The 21,554-nt window shown below is 45.0% G+C and overlaps 1 protein-coding gene across 1 annotated transcript in view; it reads left to right on the forward strand.

The window, feature by feature from the left end:
* Positions 1 to 2,575: 2,575 nt before the first annotated feature.
* TBC1D8 (TBC1 domain family member 8) overlaps positions 2,576 to 21,554 on the forward strand; it is a 50,853-nt gene continuing 31,874 nt past the window's right edge. The window contains exons 1-3 of the mRNA XM_059832663.1: positions 2,576 to 2,702; positions 16,203 to 16,358; positions 20,687 to 20,805. Coding sequence (XP_059688646.1) covers positions 2,576 to 2,702; positions 16,203 to 16,358; positions 20,687 to 20,805 — 402 coding nt within the window. The remainder of the gene's footprint in view (positions 2,703 to 16,202; positions 16,359 to 20,686; positions 20,806 to 21,554) is intronic.

The raw sequence follows: 21,554 nt of genomic DNA on the forward strand, positions 1-21,554 counted from the left end.
TTGGAGTCGGCTGGCATTGGCTCTATCAGACATAGGAGAAGCTTCTAGCAGCTTCTCGCAGAAGCCACCCCTGTAGCCCCCCCTGCTACCAAAGCACTGCCACGCAAACCCAATACAGACCGTTCGAAATACCTGGCCTTGCGGTGTGAGGGACGTGGTGCACGCCGAATGGCCTCATGCTGAAGCGGCTCCAGCGGGTTCGCGTGTCCTGCTGAACTTCTGCAGGGAGGGAGATCCCTGGGAGGTGGGAGTGAGGGTGGTGGTATCCTAAAACTCATGGGCATTTTGGCAGCGAGCGCCTCTTTGCAGCCTCCTTGGGATGTCAGGGAACGCCGTGCACAATGCCACGTTGAGAGAGAAGCGTACTCCTGCTTTCAGTAGATGTGAAGTGTTTATTGCAATATATACTACAAAGTGGTTTGTTTTACTCTCTCATCCTGGATCAGTTTTCCCCCTTCTCATCCACCCCCTTTCCCCCTCTGAAGCCATTTCTCAGAGGCTCTTTGTTAATTTACTTCCACCGATTCCATGTGTTGGAAAGGCTGCTTATTTAGAAAGCATGAACGATACTGTTTTGATTGAATGATTGTTGGGGCAGCCTTGATGTGGTTCTGAAGCCTGTAACTTTGAAGGAGTACTGTTGGTGGGGTTCAACCAGAAGCGTGTCGCAAGATGTAATTAACAAAGGCAGTGTGCATGACGCTGATCCTGAAATCAACTGCTTTACTCTTTTGCTAACTCTTCCGCTCAAAAGCACCTCAAAGGTCAGCGACCCGCTTGGTTCTCTTCTCAATGATGTCTCAAATCAGCCTGCCCAAAACCCAAGGTTAAATATAAAAAGCCTTCCAAAACCCGTAACAGAAATTAATATTCAAATATCTGAAAAGGGAAGAAATAGTCACCATCTCACTTCACTGAGCATTTAAACTTTCAAGATGTCTTCAGGATTGGTTTTGGGGCAAGGAAACCTCTGAGCTATTCTTATCCTGAAAGAGCATTTTAAATAACCTCTTCTTACACTCTCATTAATTTTTAAATACATTGTTATGTGGTCATCCATCACCTCCTCCTTTTAACAGCTTTTATTTTTGTATCAGACAAGTACTATGCTCACAATGCTTGCTTGCTATTCTATGTATGGAAACAAAATCATTGCTTTACACCGAAATTGTAAAGAACACAGATCACACAGTGTTTACTGGATTGCAGCTGAGTACAGAATTTCGCCTGCTAAATGTTCCCACTGGCAGCTGGAAACCAGTCCACATGGTCACCTTCCAAATCCCTGTTAGTAATTACCGCTGGCTGTGCTAAGTAGTGCTCTGCAGCATCAGTCCCTTCCAAAGAGCTGGGAAGTCCACAACTCACGTAACAATAGGTTGAGCTTGGTAAAGTGAAGGTCGGGTCTTTTTCCATAATCGACATTCTCTACTAAGAGGGATCTTTGCCCAAATGGCGATTGGGTGATTTAACCCACAGTGACTGGGGTCTTTAACCCGAATGAAGGGCGTGTGAGGTTTAGCTGCCTGCTACTGCAGTGGTTATAAAGAAATTATTTAATAATTGCTGTTAATTGGAAGCAGAACGTGACTGAGGGAAAGTACACTGGTCATGTTTTAATGGCAATCTGGTTTACCGAAAACGTAAAATACCGTGTCAGAGGATTAACAATGTAAGTTGCTGCAGCAGTAAGCATTTGTGCAGGTTCACAAACGATCCTACCGACAGCTCAACCACAAGCAGTGCTTGATTATGTCTTAAATGAAAAAAAAACACATGTAGAATTAAGATTCTGACTTTTCAGTTGAGATACTCAGTTTCAAGCACTGGCATTCAAACATCAGAGTAAGTAGCTGCGAGCTTACGCTCTAAGCTGTGATCTAGAAGAAAACAGGAAAGCGGAGCTCCCCCCGCCGAAGCCAGGGCACCCTTTCCTTCCCGCCGTCCCTGACGGGACCTCACGGGGGCCGTGAGGCACAGACCCACGGATGGGGGTGCGCACCTGCGGGGCACAGGCCGAGTGTGCCCGCACAGGCCGGGGAGACCGGGGGGCCGGATCCAGACGCTGCCCGCTGTAAAGGCGAAAGGCGGGTGCCTTCCCCGTGCGCAGCGGCTGCCCTCCGGCACCGGGCTGCTGTACGCCAGGCTGCCGTGCCGGTGGCAGGGGATACGCCAGGACCCCGGGGTGCTGTGGGAACCCCGGTGTGCTGTGTGTGGGGCTCGGGGCGCCATGGGAACCCCGACAGGGAGAACCAACCCCTACGGCTGGAGTCGTGTGTGTCCCCCCGGAACTGCCCGCGGCGCGGAGCTGCGCGGATGACGGCGGCCGCCGCCGCACAAAGCCCGCAGCTCCGCGGAAAGGGCGGCCCGCAACCGGGCTCCGCCTTCGGCCCCTCCCCGGCGGCCGGGCCCGCGCGGAGGGAGCCGGAGCCGGAGCCGGAGCCGGCGCGGCGCAGCCCGCGGGGGGCGATGTGACCCGGGCAGCCGGGGTGCGGCGCGGCGCGGTGCGGGGCAGGCGGGAGGGGGGGGGGAAGGGAGAAGGGAGAGAGAGGCAGGCGCTCCTAGCCGGGGAAAGATGTGGCTGAAGCCCGAGGAGGTGCTGCTGAAAAACGCCCTCAAGCTGTGGGTCACGCAGAAGAGCAGCGGCTATTTCATCCTGCAGCGGCGTCGGGGCCACGGAGACGGCGGCGGCCGCTTCACCGGTACCTGGTGGCGCGGGGGGCTCGGCGGGGCGCCGGGCCGGGGCGGGCGGCGGGTCCCCCCTGCCTCTGCTCTGCCCCGCGGCAACTTGGCCGCGCCGGGGGGACCTGCCGGCGGGGCGGGCTGCGGGAGCGGCCTCTTTGTTCGGCCCGCGGCGGGGCCCCTCGCCGGGCCGGCTCGGCACGGCACGGCACGGCTCGGGGGAGAGCGCGAAGCGGAGAGGGCGCGGGGCGGGCGAGGGGCGCCGCCGGTGCGGGGCATCGCGGCTCCCCCACCGCGGGCGGTGCGGAGGCTGCCGCCGGCCGGGCCGTGGGGGCGGCCCCGGCTCCCCCCGAGGTGCCTCGGGAGCGGCTTCGTGCTGCTGTAGCCTTGAGCACCGCGAAAGCCACTTTTATTTTTATTTCCCCTCCCGCTGGCTTGCTCAGACGAGACTACGGGCAAGCTCGGCCCCGTAAGCCGCGGTGCGGAGCAGCCGCGCCGGTTCCCGGGGCCGGTGGAGTTGGCCGGGGGAGCCGCCGGCGGCTCGGGGTGGCCCCGCTCCGCGCGGGGCTGGCTGCAGCCCGCGGAAACCCGAGGGAAGACCGGGCAGAGGTCGCTGGGCTGGGCGGTGGGACGCCGGCGGGCTGCTGGGGGCAGCCCGGCTGTGCTGTGCCCCCCCCGACCGGCCGCCACCTCCGCTGAGGCTCGCCCCCCCCTTTATACAATGGGAGTTATATAAATAGATACAGGACTTCTGACTTCTAGCCCATGCGTACGTTACGGCGAGGGGGTTGTTAACTCAGTGTTGTGGAAAGGTGGTTTCTGACTTATTTTTGCATTAATTACACTACGGCTTATGTGGCTGTAGACAAGGCACGTTATATCCATGTGGCCCTGTAGGTACGTGTAGCGAAGGATACATATGAAGATCAAGGATCACGGTCTACCCTTGCAGCAGTATAGGTCTGTGAGTAACTCCAGCGAGAACATTGCATTAGGCTGTGTTGATGTTGTAGAGTAACTGAGTAAGGAACTTGGGCCAAACTTCTGGTTCAAAGATTCAAACAAACCGTACTTTGGAGAAATAATACAGTTTAACAGTGCGATTCTTACTTAAAAGCAAATGAGATTGGTTTGTGACTTTGAAAAATCAGGCTTTTTAATGATGGTTTGTATATTTGAAAGAATAGCCAGGTATTTTCAAAGTCAATATTTTCTAGGCAGTTTAAGAAGCTGCATTAGGTTTGCTATTTATTGTATTAAAACCTTTTCTTCCTGAACCATTGACCCTTGCCAGTCGATAACACTGCTTTCTGCATTATTTTTTTTTTAAAATCAGAGCTTGTCCTAGCTGTGGAGTCATAAAGGAGCACAAAACTTAATTGCAGCTTGGTGGATCCCATGTTATCAATGTATTACTAATGAAATGCTAGCTGTGACAAGGTTAATGGAAGTTTTGCTATTGAGTTAAATGATCATCTACCCTCATGTTTTGCCCTGCCCCCTGTGTGGAAGTCATAGGCCACTCTTTTGTGATTGTGAGGACGATGTGGATTAATTTTCAGAGTTAAAAATAGCCATTTACAGCTGCTTGATTTAGGTCCAGGACAATCATGAGGTTCAGATCCACAAATGTTAACTCCTTGCGCCTGAGCCTTCTGCGGCAGAAATTTGCAAGCTTAAACCAAACAAACTGCTTTTCTTTCTGGTTAAGTTTCAGGTGAATCATTTTGCTGAATCTACAGTGCACGGGCTTGCATAAGTCTCCTTTGGCTGGCAAAGGAAAGCCGCTCCTGTCTCAGACAACGTTTTCCAAGGGAACTGTAAATTCTGACAGTCTCTTAAACCATTTGGAAATGTTTGTATTTAAAAGGGCTTAGAAATTAGAGTCCTATAACCCAAAAGCAAGTGTGCGGGAGCATTAAGCATAGCTGGAGTTAGATGGATAGCTTAATTTTTTTTTTCCCCGCAGTTTTTACTTCGGATGAGCAAAATGGAGACCTGTACTGAGAAACAGTTGGGTTTTGCTGGTAACTCTGCTTTCCGTTCAAAGCTTGCCTCCTGATTCTTGCTTTACACGCCTATAGAGACTCTTTATTAGTACCTGCCTTTTCCAAACTGATAGATACAAAAGGCAATTAAGCACTACCGTATTTCAGAGTATGGTCTACCAAGCTGTAGAGCCGTAAGTTAGAAGATTTTGTTTGTTTTACTGGGGAATCAAAGCTTAAATGAGAACAGCATCCATATCTGTTTTCCCTTTAGTAACGTGAGCCCTGGCCAACTGCAGTTAAGTTTGATGGAAAGGTGGAAGTTTCAATGATGCGAAGATCCTGTACGTGAAAGCAGGTGCCATGGTAAAAGAGAATCTCGTAGCTCCTCTGGTGAGGAGGAGAAGGCTGTGTATCCTCAGGCTGTGTTAGACCCACGTGGGATCAGCAGAACAAAACCCCCAGAAGACTAGATTTCATAAGTAAAGAGTGCAGATGGGGCAGTGGACCACCCGTGACGTGATTTGCTTTCAACAGGGTGGAAGGCTGCGATGCCTGAGCTGTCCTTGTGCGTGTTACTGCAACATGGTATTTGCACTGAACCTACATGAGGACATCTGTTTTATGGCCCTATTCCCATATTTGGATGGGTTTTTTTCTTCTAGGACACTTCTCTCTCCTTACCAGGGCATTTTATCCCTTACGTAAGAGAAAGTTAGCACAGCTGGAGTGTGTATTTTATGTGGATTTAATTCCTGAAGGATGGACTAGAGACGATCTCTCACACAAAAGCGCTTTTCTTCCATATCTACGTTTCTTTGAGTACTTGTTTCAGTCAGACTCTGAGCAGATGTTTGTAAGAGAGAGACTATATTTACTGCTGTTATTTAATTTGTGTCCTAGGGCAGTTACTGAATGCACGCTGGGCTTGCAAGCAGCGAGTACAAAAAAAAGGATGGAGGCTGTGTTTAACTCTTCATTACCTGACCAGTGTCTTTCTGGTTTCTGTCTTCCTGAGGGATATGCTTTTCAAGTAAATGTTTAACTTGTCACTTTACCTGGATGTCTATTTGAGAGCTCTGTTGGATCAGAGACTTAGAAAGGAAATTGGTGATGTTTTAGAAATAATTAACAGAAATGGAAATGTAATTTTTTAACAAACAACTAATTTTAAAACTAATTTAAGTTACAGATTTTTTTAAAAAAATATTTAGCCCAGCAATTTCTGTTGGTTCTGGTTTTGGTTTTTTTTTTTTTTTTTTTTTTTTTTGCCTAATTGGAGACCTCTTTAGCTATACCAACAAAAAGACTTGAGACGTAGCCGTGATTAACACGTCAAAGTTGGTTGGATTTGGTACTTGCTGGTGTCTTTGGTTCTGAGGTTACATATTAATGATAAGCTTCAGATGCCATCAAGTAGTCAAAAATACTGTCAAATCCCTTATGGTAGAATAGCGCAAGATGGTTTAGCCTGTAAGTGAATCACTACTTTCATTTTTATTAGGGGATGTTGAAAGCTTCATTCACCTTCCTGTTTGATTAGATTAGTTTTGTGCATTTTGACAGCAAAACTGCTTGTTCTGGGAGGTGTTGGGAATGATTTCATCACGAGCACTGGACTGAGAGTAGTTTTTCACTCTTCCCAAGCAGCTAGCCTTGCAGTTGCTGTTTACACAGTACTTCACATTGCACACTCTTAGTATATAAAACACCACTTAGAATTCTTTTAAATACTTGTGAATTTTCCCTTTTATAAATAAGGTTAAATAAAACCTAAAAATGAACTCTGAAGTCTGTAGACTTTGTTTCAAGCAGCTTTTTGTCCTTACTTTTTGAGATACAGTGCTTCTTTAACTTCTTGCTTGAAATAGATCAATAAAAGATCATGTTTCATTCCTGTTTTACCCGTGGTTTTAGTTTAGTTGTGATATTTCCCCTTAATATTCTTCCAGCCTCCAACTATTTTCCTTTCAGGGCACTTTCCAAGCTGGTTGTGGTCGTTTGTAACTTGCAGAGGATGAACACTGAAAAGAAATCCATTTCTCTTTAAGCGCATATAAACCTTTATGGTTCACAAATTTAAATATGAGATAATACACTGGCAAAAAGAAGCATCTTCTGTATGTGAATCTGAACCTTATTATTCCTTTAATAAAAATAAATGTGCCTGATAAATACACTTCCTTGAGCTATATGCCAGCAATTGAAGTAAACTCCCATTGTAGGGTTTTATTTTATCTTTTAAATAAAATTCTTGCAGGGTGATAAGTTTCGAACTGATCTATAGGGCACCTCTTGGTTGTGAATGGAGATCTGACTAGTTACATGATAAGAGCGCTCTTCCTTATTTTACCCTTGCCTGGATTTTAATTTTTTAATGCATATAGAAAAACGGCTATTGATAAGCTCTACGTCCTTTTTCTGGAAATGAAAAAAGCAAAGGATCTTTTGCTGCTCTTTCATACTCTCCAGTCCAAACAATATTGTAATCATCATAAATACATCAGCTTTTAGTAGCCCTGTGCATCTCCCAAGGTCTGGGTAAATAATTTCATAATAGAGGCTATTTCGGAGAAAGGCAGCGAGGGGACCACAGAGGTTGAGGTTGCCCACAACTCAGGTGAGGAATCCATCTAGATTGCTGCTGTTCATTACATGGTAGCAGGAGAGGGTCAAAAATAGGATGAAGACTTGGATTTTTAGTAGAGAATGCAAATAGGTATCCCTGTAAACATTTTTACCTTTTGGAGGGGTGAAAAGCACAATGAGTCGCATATTAAAAGATCTGTCCCAATACAGATCTGTCTTCAAAACAGCTTGCCTTTTCATCTTAAAATATGTCCAAGATACCAAAACAAGTTACTGATAGATAAAGGCTCAATCTGAGCTCTAATTTAAAAAAAAAAAAAAGGCAATTTTATTTTAAATGCAGCAGACTGAGGAGAGGAAGATGCCACAATAATGATGTTAATGAAAGCTACCGGTAGTGCTCACTGTCTGTATTCATGGTTTTGTTTTCTTAAGGAAGAGCTCTCTCTGAAGCGTTGCACAAGGAGAGGGGGAAATCCAAATACTTTACTGAAAGCTTGGACTCTCGTCAAAATGTTATCTAGCCTTGCCCACAACTGGAATTCAGATCAGCAGGTTTTCTTCCCCTTTTATTTTTTTTTCCCTTTATTTTACTGTAACACTTTTTTAAGGAGAATGCATGCTTCTAAGCTCTTTCCCACGAGGGTGGCTTCTCCATCAGAGCATTCGGCCGGGCGGCATGAGCTGGCAGGAGGGGTAGGAGCAGGAGGGCCAGGCTCCTACCTGCAAAGCTGGGCACCCCAATTCCTGACCCCTGAGCCTCCTGAACTGTGCATGCTGCTCAGGCTCCCTCTGATGCCTTTCTGGGGTGGGTTTCCTGCTCCTAAGGCACAGATGGGTAAGGCGAAAGGCAGGTGCTTGTGTTGAAATGTTAGTGTTGTGTTAAATACTAATATTAAAGGTGAGGATGTACCTCTGCACGGAGAGAGGGGTCTGGGTGGTGTCTGCTTAGAGACTGACCACCAGCCTGTGCAACACTGTAATCCAGTGAACAGCTATGATGAGTTTTTATTTTCGTGTAGTGGAGGCAAAACGGCACAGAAGAAAGAAGGAAAACCACAGAATGGTTTGGGTTGGAAGGGACCTTCAAAGATTATCTAGTCCAACCCCTCTGCCACGGGGAGGGACATCTTTCACTAGATCAGGTAGCTCAAAGCCCCGTCCAGCCTGGCCTTGGACACTTCCAGTGGTGGGGCATCCACATCTGGGCAACGTGTTCCAGTGTCTCACCGCCCTCATCATAAAAAAGGTCTTCCTTACAAAATAATTGAGCATGTCTGTGGTGCCAGAGTTTAAGTGACGCTAGGTAGGTCTCTTCAGCGTTATTTACAGCACCCACCAAAAATGAGAGAGACTTTTACATTGGCCCAAGTAGTGTCCCATGTCCACGTAATTTACGTGACTGCAGCAGCAGCTTGTGTGTTCCACCTTCTCGTCCGTTTTCAGGTGGAAAACAGTTTCAGGTATTTTCACTTGTAACGTGAGAATCGAAGCATTTGGCTCTGCGGCCTTCGGGACTATAAAAATAGGCTCGGCCTGACCCGGACCGGTGGCAGAGGACTGAGATAAGCAGCTGCGAAATCCCTGCCGCGGCAGCGCGGCCGCCTGGGGAAACGGCCCGCGGGGAAGCAGGGGCGAGGAGAAATAACCAGTGCCCCAGGGCTGCGGCAACGTTTCTGCCATCCGGGGAGAGCGGGTGCATGGCTCAGCTCGCTTCTCTTTCCCTCGTGTGGCCTTTCCCTGCCCACGTGGTGGTCCGATGCTGGAGCAAGATCTCAGCATCACGCCCAGGGATATGGGAGTCACGGGGACGATGGGACACCGACCTCTGCAGTGAAATGCCCAAACTCCCCTCGTTTCTCATGTCCAGCCTCCCTGGAGTGCTGGGACTGCGGAATAATGATTAAACAATTTGTTTCAATTCGTTTTTACATGCCAGATCGGGGGGTGGGGGGAAGAAACACCAAAAAAACCAACAAAACCCAATTTACCCAGTGGCAGTGTTTGATCTGGCAAAGCCCATGCTGGAAGTAATGTGAGGGCTTGAATGTTGATATTTCCCTGGGTGAATAAATGCTTGGAGCATTAGGTCTTTGCGCTGAAATCTAATGTTGTCTGTGCTTATCTTCAAGTGTGGTGAGCCCTTATCGTTACAAAGGAAACACAGCCTTCCTACAGCCCTTGGAGGAGTCCTCCTTCATCTTTTTTTTATGTACTTGCCCAAATAAGTTCTGCAACTTATTTTTTTTGGTGGGGGAAGCCTAATAAGAAATAGTCTCTCATGGGTGCTGTATTGTATCAAAACCTGTTAATGTAATTTTGCAGAATTCAGCGAAGACAGTGCGGCTGGTGTAAAGCCAAGATGTTGACCCGCTGTTGTCAGTGGCCTTGCATAACTGACGGGGCTCTTATCCAGCAAAAATTTGGATTTTAGGGAGGCCTGAGTGAAAGTAACAACCCATTAACCATCCAAGTTTTGAACTTCTAGAGAAATCAAATCAAGGTGGTATGAAAGACCTAGAGGCATCCCCAAACGTGTATGCTGGAAGCCACCACTGGCCAGCAGCAGCTTCATCCTCGCTGTCCTGGGCCATGTCCTACCTCGGTGCAGCTCGAAAGCCTCAGCCCTAGCCTGTACCGCCTGGTGCCTGTGGGATAAGCAGTGCTCTCTGGCTGGGCTGTGAGAGGTGAGGATGAAGACAGGACCGAGGTGGTCCTCAGCACGTCTCAGCTCTGGGTCTCAACTTGCGCCAGTGCCGGGGTTGCGGTTACCAGTTAGGGTTCCTAGGTGGTGGGAAGGTTGAGGCCAGCTGGGAGCCAGCTTCATAGCCCCTTTGTCCCTCTCTCAGCAGGGATGTTGCTCCTAGGGACAGCTCTGGAGATGCTGCAGAGAGCCGGGCGAGCAACCCCTGCTATTTGGTGCTGTCCTGGGAGTGCCCTTTTGGCAGGCTGAGCTTATCCTGGTTGGTGTGAAAACCACCTTTCTGCTCCAGCTGGAGCACCGGGACGGTGGGGGGCTGAGGAACAGGGACATCCCGGTGTCCTTCCCTGTGTTCTGATGCCTGGTGGTGGGCTGCTTGTTCAGGCAGTTCGCTCGCTCCTCTAGCACGGCTAGTTGCTGCCCACCATGGCTATTGTGAGACTCTAATTGTTTGCAAGAGGAAATGGCCTCAAGTTGTGCCAGGGGAGGTTTAGATTGGACATTAGGAAAAACTTCTTCATCGAAAGGGTTGTCAAGCTGTGGACCAGGCTGCCCAGGGAGGTGGTGGAGTCACCATCCCTGGAGGTGTTCAAGGAATGTGTGGACATGGCACTGTGGGACATGGTTTAGTGGGCGTGGTGGTGTTGGGTTGATGGTTGGACTTGATGATCTTACAGGTCTTTTCCAACCTTAATGATTCTGTGATTCTGCGTTGTTCAGCTGTGCTGGTCTCAGGTGCAATCGAAACCTCAAGTCTTTTTTTTTTTCCCCTGAGTAGACCAAGAAGAAGTAGAAAGGCAGTTTTCTCTCTGCTTTAAAATTCTGCAGTAGTCAGTTTGCTTGTACAGTGGATAAAGCTGTTCCCCAGGATGCTGGAGACACAGGCTGGACTCTGTCTTCTGTGTGACCCCTTTGGTTTTGAGAGAGGGGGTGTAAGCACCTGATTTGGGAGGTTCAGGGTTGTGGCACATGGGTGGGATGAGGTGCCTCCTTGTGTGCTCCCCAACCTTTAAAAGTGTATCAGAATTTCTTACCAACTAATTGCAGATACCTCTTGTTACTGCTTCTTTGAACTGCACTGACCTTCACTCCCCACTTTGTAATGTATTTATGAGTTTGCATTAAACAAAAGATCTTGGCTGTGGGGACCAGATGTCTTACTTAAAAACAAAGTAAAACTCTAAGGGTAACATTGCTCTGTATTGTGGTACTGCAGGCTTCCTTGTCACTTAGCCTTAGATTTAACTCTCCTTTTATTTTTTTTTAAAAAAAGCAGTAGCAGCTTTGGCCTTTTGCCTATGTGTTTTATTTTTTGAGGATTTTATTAATTTATTGGTCCCAGCCTCCTAAGCAATCAGTCCAAGTCCTTCTGTTTCGCAGCATGGCTTAGCTGCTGAAGTGACCACCGCATTTATGGGAAGGCATTTGAGTACTTCTGAAAAATTTCCCTTTAAGATCTTTAAAATATGGTGGGGGTAAGCAGAAATCGTCTTGCTGTATGTAGAGGGTGCCTTAATTCATGTGCTGTTGAGCCAGGCATAATTGTTAGTGCCTTGGATTGTCTCTTGAGTATTGTCCTAAAAGATGGAAATAACAGATTTTAGTTTGAGTTCAGCTTTAATCAGTCACTGTACAGTGTTTCATAAGTTTAAAAGAATTATTGAAATACCACGTGGATAATTAACACTGATCCGGGAAAGGAGCCTGCATTCTTTAGTTTGAAAGATACGGTATGTTTAGTAGAAATTGGTGTTAGATTAACTTACTGTAAACATGTTCTTTTTTCTAGATTAGTTATGAGCGTGATGCAGGATAACTTGTAATGGGATCTTTTATCTTTCTGGGGGCGTATAAGGAACCATGTGTTTAAAGATGAAGAGTGGTGCGCTTGTGATAGTTCATTTGAGAAACCGATCGTTATAAAATATCCTTGACTTTTTTTTTTTTTCTGTGAAGAAACGCTCAACAAGTTCATTGTGCATGATGTCCTGTTTGCATCCCATTTGGTTACAGATTGACCTCTGTAAAAGGGAGATACTCCCTGCCTGTTGCAGAATTTGAGATGATTGCTTGCTAATTTTTGTCCTTGAGTTTATTTGTGTTATTGTATCCATAATACACATGTAAATTTGATAAAAATAAATTTGCGATTAGAAGTACAACACTCTTGTTTTACTTTGAGATATTCCAATTTCCAGTATTGAAGCAATAAAATATGCACAAAAGTAGATGTTTCAGTGAAATAAAAGCTACCAAGTAAGCTGTGAGATTCGCAGCAAGTTTTCCAGATTAGTTTTATAGACTTAATTCTGAAAAAATACAGATAGATGTTCCCTTTACCTGAAATCCACCTTACAGCTAAAGTAATCAGATTTACTGAGGAGAAGCATATAATTTCAGTAAAGTGTGTCATTTTCCAGTTCTTCTGTCCTCTCCTCCATATTTGTCAGAAGTATACATTACACCTGAAACTTGCATATGAATTTTAGCCTGGGAATATTCTTTCTGCATGAAGAAACTTGTACCTTTCGAGGAACCTGTGATGTTCTGTCAGTGGTCTTTAGCAGAAGGCTTTGCAAACATATGACTGCAGCTTTCCTTAGTGCAGTTACTGTACAGTTATCTGCTTTCCTGAAATAATTCTGCATCTTGGGAGGTCCACAAGAGGATGAGAACTTGATGGAGTGGCTTGTTAAAGGGAAAGAGGTGCCCCCCCAGAATCTTGTCCCACATAAAATAAAAAAAAAAAAAAAACAACCCTCACAAAACAATAGGAATTTTGGGAAGGAAACCAGTGTAGCAGCTCTCTCTTTCCCCCCTCTGCTTCTGTTTCCTTTTAATTCTTGACTGTCCTGTAGGTATAAATGGTTTCACTGTTGCCTGTGATAGAGGTCTGCTGCATCCCAGCTGAAGGCATGCTAATGCATCAACATGCAAGCAAGAGGCCTTTTGTATAATTTAAATGTACCTGAGAGCCAGAGACCCTTTCATTTTATAAACAGACCCTATTTTATAAGAGCCCCTTCCATGGAAAAAGCTCTCAGGGCATTTTATTAGAAAGGTGCTTGCTCACAAGCTAAGTATTTTTCAAAGCATGTTTCAAAATCAGTGTACTGTGTAAAGTTTCTTGTTTGGTTAGGGACTTTTAGGTTGTTTATTTTTTGATGCTTCATTGAGAAGCCTAACACAAGTGTTATGATTCAAAAGTTATCCCAATTGAGTAGGAGGCAACGCACACTGGAAAAATTTTGCCTCTAGTTTTAGTAATTTTTATGCTACTTCAGGTTCGACTACATTATCATCTTAGGCCTGGATATATTTATTAGTGTTGAATCCTTTCCATGCTCCTGCAAATGCACTCTTAGAAATTCCCTTTTTCCCCCCTCTCACCTCTGTCAGTCTCTCCTTTATTTTGCGGCACTTAAGCACCAACTTCATGCGCAGCTGAACCACTCGCTGCAGAAGTACAGGTGCTAAACCACAGTCCTGCAGCCTTGCCGCACAAAGCTGCTGCTCTGTGTTTGACAGGCTTGGCTTTAGCGGTACTCGCTTTTATTCCCCCCCCGCAGCTTTCCTTATGTCCCCTCTGGAGCAACCCCACCGCAAGCCCCCCCGGCAGAGGACAGGATGGAACCCCCGTCAGCCGCAGTGCTGGCGCTGGGGGATGGAGACGTGGGGTGCAGCGCCCTTCTGAAGTCCTCGCAGGGACTCCTGGCGCACGGCTGGGATGCTCGGGCTTGGTTCTGGCAGGTATCCTGATGCCCGTGCTCTTTTTTTCCTTCTCTTTGATTCTTACTTCTGGCTCCGCTTTGTTGTCCTTAGTTAATATTTTAGCTATGGGTAGTTTAGACAAGGGAGGTGATTTTTTTCTTTGCACAGTTGAAGGAGGAAACTTTTTAATAGTTGGCAAGCAAAATGGAAATTGTAAGCAGAAGTAAACAGTGAGAAGAGGAATTGGTTTTTCTGGTCAGTTATTCAGGAACAGAAAAAGGAATTAATTTTGCACAGGCTAAGAAGTAAAACCGAAATTTTGCAGCTACTTCTGTGCTTTCATGGTTTTTTTCCATAATTTCTGAAAGAAAAGTATTTCACAAATGAGATGTTTATTAAGCTTTCTCTTGGGACTTTGGTTGCACTTACTGTTACTTGAGTTTTTTCCATGACTTTAGTGAAATGAAAAAGAAATCTTTCTCCTAGATCTATCATCAGGGGAAAACATACACAGCACTTCCTAACTTTCTTCTTCTTTCTCTTTCGTGTAATGTCTCAAGTCTTTTGAAATTTGAAAGTTAAACCCTACTTTTGTTCTCTGCATCATTTGATGCTATCTTACTGGCTTTAATCCAGCTGTTTTGAAGACCGCACACTGAAGTTGGTGCTCTGTTTTTTGTGAGCACAGATAATTTGCTGCCTTTTATACTTAAATGAATTTTTGTGTCTTTTTCTTGCAGTTACAGGAGGGCATTTAGCATTTTCTGATATTATACATATTACTGGTCTCCAACTTCAAGTCTCCATTTTAAATAGATGAGTGTAACATCTGGACATGTATTTAGCTGAGAAGCAAACTGGTGCTGAATAGTATCTCACCATACAGTTTTAAAACATAGTGTCCAACTTCTGCTTGGCTTTGAAGGCATCATCAACGGTGTGTGTGAATGCAAGGAGGAAGTACCTCTCGGAAGGATTTTGATGCTGTTTCGTGTGAGCTTCTTACACCTCCTAGACAAGAAAGTGGTTACATTGCTGCTTTGTTTGCCATACTCAAATTAATTAGCCATAGTTTGTTGTCCAAGTGAGAAAGCATTTCAAATGAGGACTTCGTAGGTCTCATTTTATTGTTTCCATTGATCACTTAGGTGATGGACTGCAGAATGCAATTATAAAAACTGCACGTGGTGCCAAGGGCTGGCAAACCTTTTGGAGGCTGAGAATAGTTCCTTTTGTGTTGGGTTAATGGTGAAGGAAAAAATTTGCAACAGGTTGGAAAAATTAAATGTGCAAAGGGAAAATGTAGTATTGCAGAAAACTTCCTAGATACTCTAGCAGCTTAAGCAAAAACAGTAAATCCATTCCTCGCCATCTGCCATCCCTCTGCGTAAGAGGTTGTGTCTCTGCAGGACATACAGTATAGGGGAATTGAATATAAAGCTGCTCCTGAATTGCTATTTGTAGGCACCATAAACCATCTCTGAGTTACTTTATTACATCAGCTTGCAAATCATGCCATTTGGATAACTTTTTCATGCATAGCTTGGTTCTGCCTGCTGCAGGGAGCGGGTAGCAAGAAGGGACAGCAACTCCAGCTGGCCTCCAGACTGGAAAGTCTTTCGGGGGGACAGCAGTTGCTCCAGCTCTCCAAACTGAGTTTGCCCATGTTTGTGTCAAGTGCCGATTTACAGTGGGATACTGCTGCAAGCTTTCTTGGATACAGTGGTGTGTATGCAAGTTATAGGAGGTGATTTTTCACTCTCCTTATGGCTGAGACCTTACTGGTAGTGAGCGTCATGTCCAGCTTGGAGTGTCACGCTTAAAGATAAGCTGGAGAGATTCCAGTTTAAACTCAAGAACAATGAGCTGTTTGAAAAATATGACCCATAAGGACAAGATGAAGTGGTTGGGGTTTCTTTAGAAAAAGAGAAATCACTAAAGGGTGGGCAGCTATCATGATACTTCTTCAGTATGTCAGACATTAACATCAGAAATGCCTGTGGCCAATTACTCTCCATGTTCTGGGAAGCAGGATTAATTTCCAGCAAGAAAGTTTAAGATTGTGGTGGTTGGCTCGTTTGTTTGTTTGTTTGTTTGTTTGTTTTTTCTGTAAGAATACTTAACTGAAACATTGGAAGAGGCTAGTCGGGGAATTTGTTGCATCTTGGTTGTGGGAGGTTTTGAAGAACAGGTTAGACAAACAGCGATTACGGCATAGGTGAATTTATCCAGCTTCAGAGTGGGGCTGGAATGGTAACTTCCCAAGGTGCCCTCAGGTCTTTCCACTTCAATTCTGTGATTATATACATAAACATGAGGCAAAACCGGAAACGCAAAGAACTCCATATGCTTTTGATCATCTAATCTGTCTTTTGCATTTTGAGCATCTGTACATCGCAGAATAAAACAGGGGAAGAATTGTTATTGTTACGTTCTGTATTTTAATTTTACGGCTTTAGATGTGAAAAGACTTGCAGGCTGCAGAAGTGAAAGTTGGCGCTAATTCTCTTTCGCTCACTTTTTCTTTGCAGGTCGCTTGGTTGGTGCCCTGGATGCCGTGTTAGACTCCAACGCACGTGTCGCTCCGTTTCGAATTTTACTCCAAGTTCCAGGCTCACAGGTTTACTCTGCCATTGCATGTGGTGAGTTATTGAACGGATCAGAAGTTTACTGGGCCGTAGCTATTGGTGAGTCACAGACGAAAAACCCCAAACCGGTTCTGAGCATGGTCAGTGTCTGCATGTCCAAGAAGCTCAAGGTAACCCCAGCTAGTAGTGTGTGCGTGGAAAGCTATTGCCTATAGCTTGTTTAACAGCCAAATTAACCTCTGGTTAAAATCCCAGATAGGAATTGTGGAAAAGTGTTAACTAGGAACGTTAAGTTTCTATAGAAAGCTTGTTTAGCTGGGGGTGTTTTGCATTAATTTTCTGTATCTTGCAGAGTAGTGTGGTTCTGTTCATATGCATATCTTTCCCTACAGTAGTAATAGTTCCTTACAGCAAGAAGCTGCTTAGTCTAGGCTTTCACCAGTCTAGTCTTTTGCTTGCTTACTATGAAATGTCTTACCACACTTGGTTATAATGAAATATAACTGGAACATTTGGAAGATGCTACATGATTTAGGAGGTAGACTTGTCAGGGGGGGAATGTCTCATCGCCTGGTGTGTTGTGCACTAATCCCTTTTGTAGTGTTTCTGCAACCTCTGAAGGTCGAGCTTACCCTCATGAAAGTGATATCGATGTGAATTGCAGCAACCTGGCCATGGCACACTAAAGGCCATCTGAATGTGCTTGTTCCATTCATCCTGTTCCATTCATCCCCCCTTCTCCAGTCTATAAAATCCTAGCATTGAAATTTACAGCAGGTTTTCCTTTGGGAATGGTTCAAAGCTGCGTCAGGGGAGGTTCAGACTTGATATTAGGAAACATTTTTTTACCGAGAGGGTGGTCAAACACTGAACAGGCTTCCTAGAGAGGTGGTTGATGCCCCAAGCCTGTCAATGTTTAAGAAGCATTTGGACAATGCCCTTAATAACATGTTTTACCTTCTGGTCAGCCCTGAAGTGGTCAGGCAGTTGGACTAGATGATCATTGTAGGTCCCCTCCCACTGGACTATTCTATTATGTTCTGTTCTATTCTTTCCTTTTTTACACGAATCAAGCCATGAAATAGCTAATGTAAGTTTTGACATCTTGTTGATGGTGTTTGACACAGTAGTCCTTTAAATGGAAGGGGCAATCTGTATATTCGCCCCCTTCCTCTGTACAAGCTCATTCAGCATTTCTTCCTTGGTTCAGCAGAGACCCCTCTGCGTCTTCCCCATTAATACTGGGAATTTTTCCATGTGCCAGATGTGTGTGAAGAAGCTTGCGTAAAGTCTGTTTGTGCTATTTTTGTTGTGGCTAGGTTTTCTTGGTTTTGCAATTGCTCTGTGCTTTATATCCCTACCCCCCTCCTTTTTATATTTAAATAATGCCATCCCATGGAGAAATTTAAGAGCTTCATGCTGTTATAGTCCTCTCGTGAAGCCAGGTAACTTTCACTGGAAAAGCAAGCTCAGTTTTGCTGTCATGGGCTTCTTGATCATTTGAATATAAGTAATATTCCTTTCTGGGACTGATCCTTGCACTAGCCACTCTTATTCCCACAGGTTTTGGGGGGTTTTGTTTGTTTGTTTGTGGTTTTTTTAAAAAATATATTAAAGAAACTACAAATCAAAAACTTGCCTGGTTGGAATGGTTAAGGATTTTGCTGAGAGGAGCTTATTTGATTAATGTTTTCTAGAATTCTCTTTGGCTCTTCTGAATGGATGCTCAGCCCTGACAAAATGAGATTTATAGTAACAGAGTGGAAAGCAGAGGGCTCTGTTTTGTATGCTGTGTGGGTAGGACATACACAGTTGCCAGAGCTGCACAGAAATTAAGAACTATGGTAGAAGTTGTTTCTGAATAGTATCTCTGCTGTGAAATCCTAACGTGAGTGTCCAGGGGAGAGCAGGTGCTGGCCATAGGAGTCAGAGGAACAGCATCACCCGACCCTTTTCTTAGGAAGCTGGAGGACTTCCGCCATGCAGAAGTGGCCGTCGCTGCTTGCCCAGCTCTGCCCTGTCTGAGCGAGGTGCTTTGTGCAAACATGGCGTTAAGAGTTTTGTTACTGGATTTGGAAGGAGCAGCGAGTCAAATTAAGGTCCCTGCTGTATAGCAAGGACGAGGAGCAGCTCCAGGAACTCCTTCCAGGCTCCTGGTGTAACTTCATTAGGGATAGCCATCATGTCATTAGGCGGTTAATTAAAATGACATTTTTTAATTGTATGTTGGCAGTCCTCTGTTCCAGGAGCCGTAGGCTTGAACGGTAATATATGCGTGAGGGTCATATCTGTGTTACAGACTTTTGCAAATCTCCAAGGGCTGCTAGGAAGTCTGATCCCTGCCCAGCACGGCTGTTCTGGCAGAGGTGTTTTAATCCAGATGGTTAATCATGTTACACCAGTACAGAAGAAAAAAATCCTAACCTCAGCCCTAGTGCAGAGCCAGTTTGGACTTTCCTTTCAGAAGGCTTGTTGGCAAAACAGAAACCCAAGTCACAGTTAAGTGAAGTAGCTTTTGGGAGAGGGAGAGCAAAAGGGTTTGGTGAGAGGTGGGTTTAAAGAAAAGATTACGAAGAGCAAGGCTGTGGTTAGACTAAATATACATTTGGCACAGCCACATAAAGAAGGTGGGTAAAAGGTGGAATAAAATGCTGTGCAGAGCATTGGCACAGGAGGAGGAATAAGGAAGAGATTGGCAGTGCTTGGGTCAAATCGCAGGATGACTTTAAGCTGTGAAATGGAAATTAGAAATGAAGAAGGGACCAGAAAAGCTGAGGACTTGGCCTGACCAAATGAAAGGGGCAAAGACATCTTTCAGTATTTGAGCAGAATCCCTGGAGATACCTAAAGGCAGGCAGGAAAGATTGCAGTAGTCGTCGTGGGAGCCAGAGCCAGAGCCCAGGCTCAGAGTGGTCCAAGCCGTGTGGATGCTGCTCTAAAAGGCATCTTGCTCACGGCTTATTTCACAGGAGGCAGCCCACCAGCTCTCCCATACAGTTGGTATCTTTTAGGTCGCTCAGAAATAAAAATTCAACTCAGTATTTGCTTTGCGCAGCCATTTCAATATGCGCAGCCATTTCAAAATACAGTCATTTTAATGACTGTATTTCTGGTGTTCTTAACCTATTGATATAATTTGTTTTCTTTATCTAAAGGGCCTTTAAGTGTCTCTTCTTTTGTGACTTTTTTTTCTTTTTAATTTAATCTTGATTAATGATATTTATGAAGTTCCATCACAAGACCTTCCTGTCAAGGAAGTTAAAGATTGGAAAGTTTCCCTGCCAGTTGGCATTCTGCATGGAAAACAGAGCAGAGGAAAGTGGAAAATCCTTAGCTAAATTTATCTTTTTTTTTTTGTTTTGAGGCAACATGATGTATCTCTAACGTACACACAAATCAAATCTTGAGATAATGGGTCTTCTATTTGAGATTCATTTTATTATTATATTAATCTGTCTCTTAAATTCTACTACTTCTCTCCTTTCTTCCACCAGCAAGGCATTAGGAAAAACAACTTTTGCCACCTTTACTTTTTTACCTATAACGTTTAATCACTGACCAGTAAGATCTGGAGGGGTCAGATTTTCCCCTGATTGCCCTGTATGTTGCCTGTCTTGCTCTTGACTTTTCTGTCGTCGTGTAATGCAGTGACAGTTCCGTTTCAAGCAGAAACAGCCAAAGCAAAGAGGTGGTGACTGAAATATTATTTCTGGAGTTAGTGTGAACACATTACATTTAAAATAACAACAGCAAAACCCTCAAATAAATCCTTAGAGAAGGAAGCCTTAAAGATTTGAAAATCTGTATTTGTCAAAGATTTTCTGTTCAATGCATTTCTTCCCCAAAACAAGAAATGTGCTCTTGTAGACCTTTTAGGTGTTGCTGAACCAAGTTTTAGGTACTTTAATTATTTTAGAGAGCTTTTCAAATAGGATGCAGATTATGACCATGTGTATTCCTCTCAAAGGGTGTGCATGTGTGGGTGGGGTGTATGTGTATGCATGTGAGTACTGAGGGAGGGAGAAAGGAAGATCAGGGACTTTTGGGAACAGGATGTAAATCAGAGGTTTCCAGTGGCCACTTAAGGAACGCCATGTCAAAATAAGCTGCAGTCTAGCAGCTCAGGATGAAGCTTTGGTGTTTCTTCTGCTCTGACTTTTAATGCAGCATTTGCTGGCTGAGTGCATTTGAGAAGATAAAACTAAAAGCACTAAAACTAATTCTCTAAAACAATGAGGTTTTTGTTTTTCTCTAACTATACTGCTACGAGCAAGACCTTTTTGACCTGTTTGCTACCAAGAATTTTGAGGTTGAAAGTTCAGTTTCTCATAATGAATTTATGAAATAGAGCGTTTTATTACTTTTTTTCTTCCTTTCAATTTTATTTTGTAGGATGATTTTCAATACACTGCTTTTTGCTTTTCCAGGTGCCACTGCAGAGGAGATAAACCAGCACTGGGAATGGCTGGAACAAAACTTGCTCCATACTTTGTCTGTGTTTGACAATAAAGATGATATTGTTAATTTTGTCAAAGGGAAAGTGAAGGTAAGGAAACTGTCTTACTTTCACTCTTCCCTGCCCTATTACACATAGTTTTTTACAAATAATGTCATGAAGTTGTTGTCATTCATATTTGGCTTTGTCCATCTAAACATTATTTATTGGTTTTCTGTGTGGCATTTGCACCTGATGTGGCTGGCATCTGTGCGTCTTTACTCACATTTCCTTGGAAACACCTCAAAACCGAAGTATCTAATTTAATCTTTATCCCACTCATCCCTTTCCAGCTTCACTGTCCTTCTCTTCCCTGTGATGTGCAGCTGAGCGTTCTTCAGCATCCGCTTTCAGTTCCTCTGCCTCTCTAAAGTACTCAGTTAAATACCTTCCCTTCCTATATCTCAGCTTTTCCTTCTTACTACTTTTCTCCTCCTGTCGCCGGTGTTTTTCCTAGCTTTATCCCATCAGTTTCTCCTGCCCGTTTCTGCCTATTTCCATACTCCTGTGCCTCTTGATGGGGCTCAGAGGTGTCAGCAGGTGATAGCCACAGTGCCTGAGTCTGCTGGCAGCACACCCGTGCAGACGATGACACAGTCCCCACAGCACAGGGACAGGGGACAGGCTCTTGTGCAACGTCACCTGCGTTGCAAAGGGTCTGGCACAGAAACGGCTGGTGGCTTTGCAGCATGCGGGAGTCGTGGCCGGGCACTGCAGTGAAGCTGCTGGCTGGTCACTGGGTTGCAGACATGAGCATCCTTTTGGAAGGCTGAAGAATTATAAAAGGAGGGGAATTTGGT

The sequence above is a fragment of the Gavia stellata genome, chromosome 1 (assembly GCF_030936135.1).
Source record: "Gavia stellata isolate bGavSte3 chromosome 1, bGavSte3.hap2, whole genome shotgun sequence".
Classification (NCBI taxonomy): domain Eukaryota; kingdom Metazoa; phylum Chordata; class Aves; order Gaviiformes; family Gaviidae; genus Gavia; species Gavia stellata.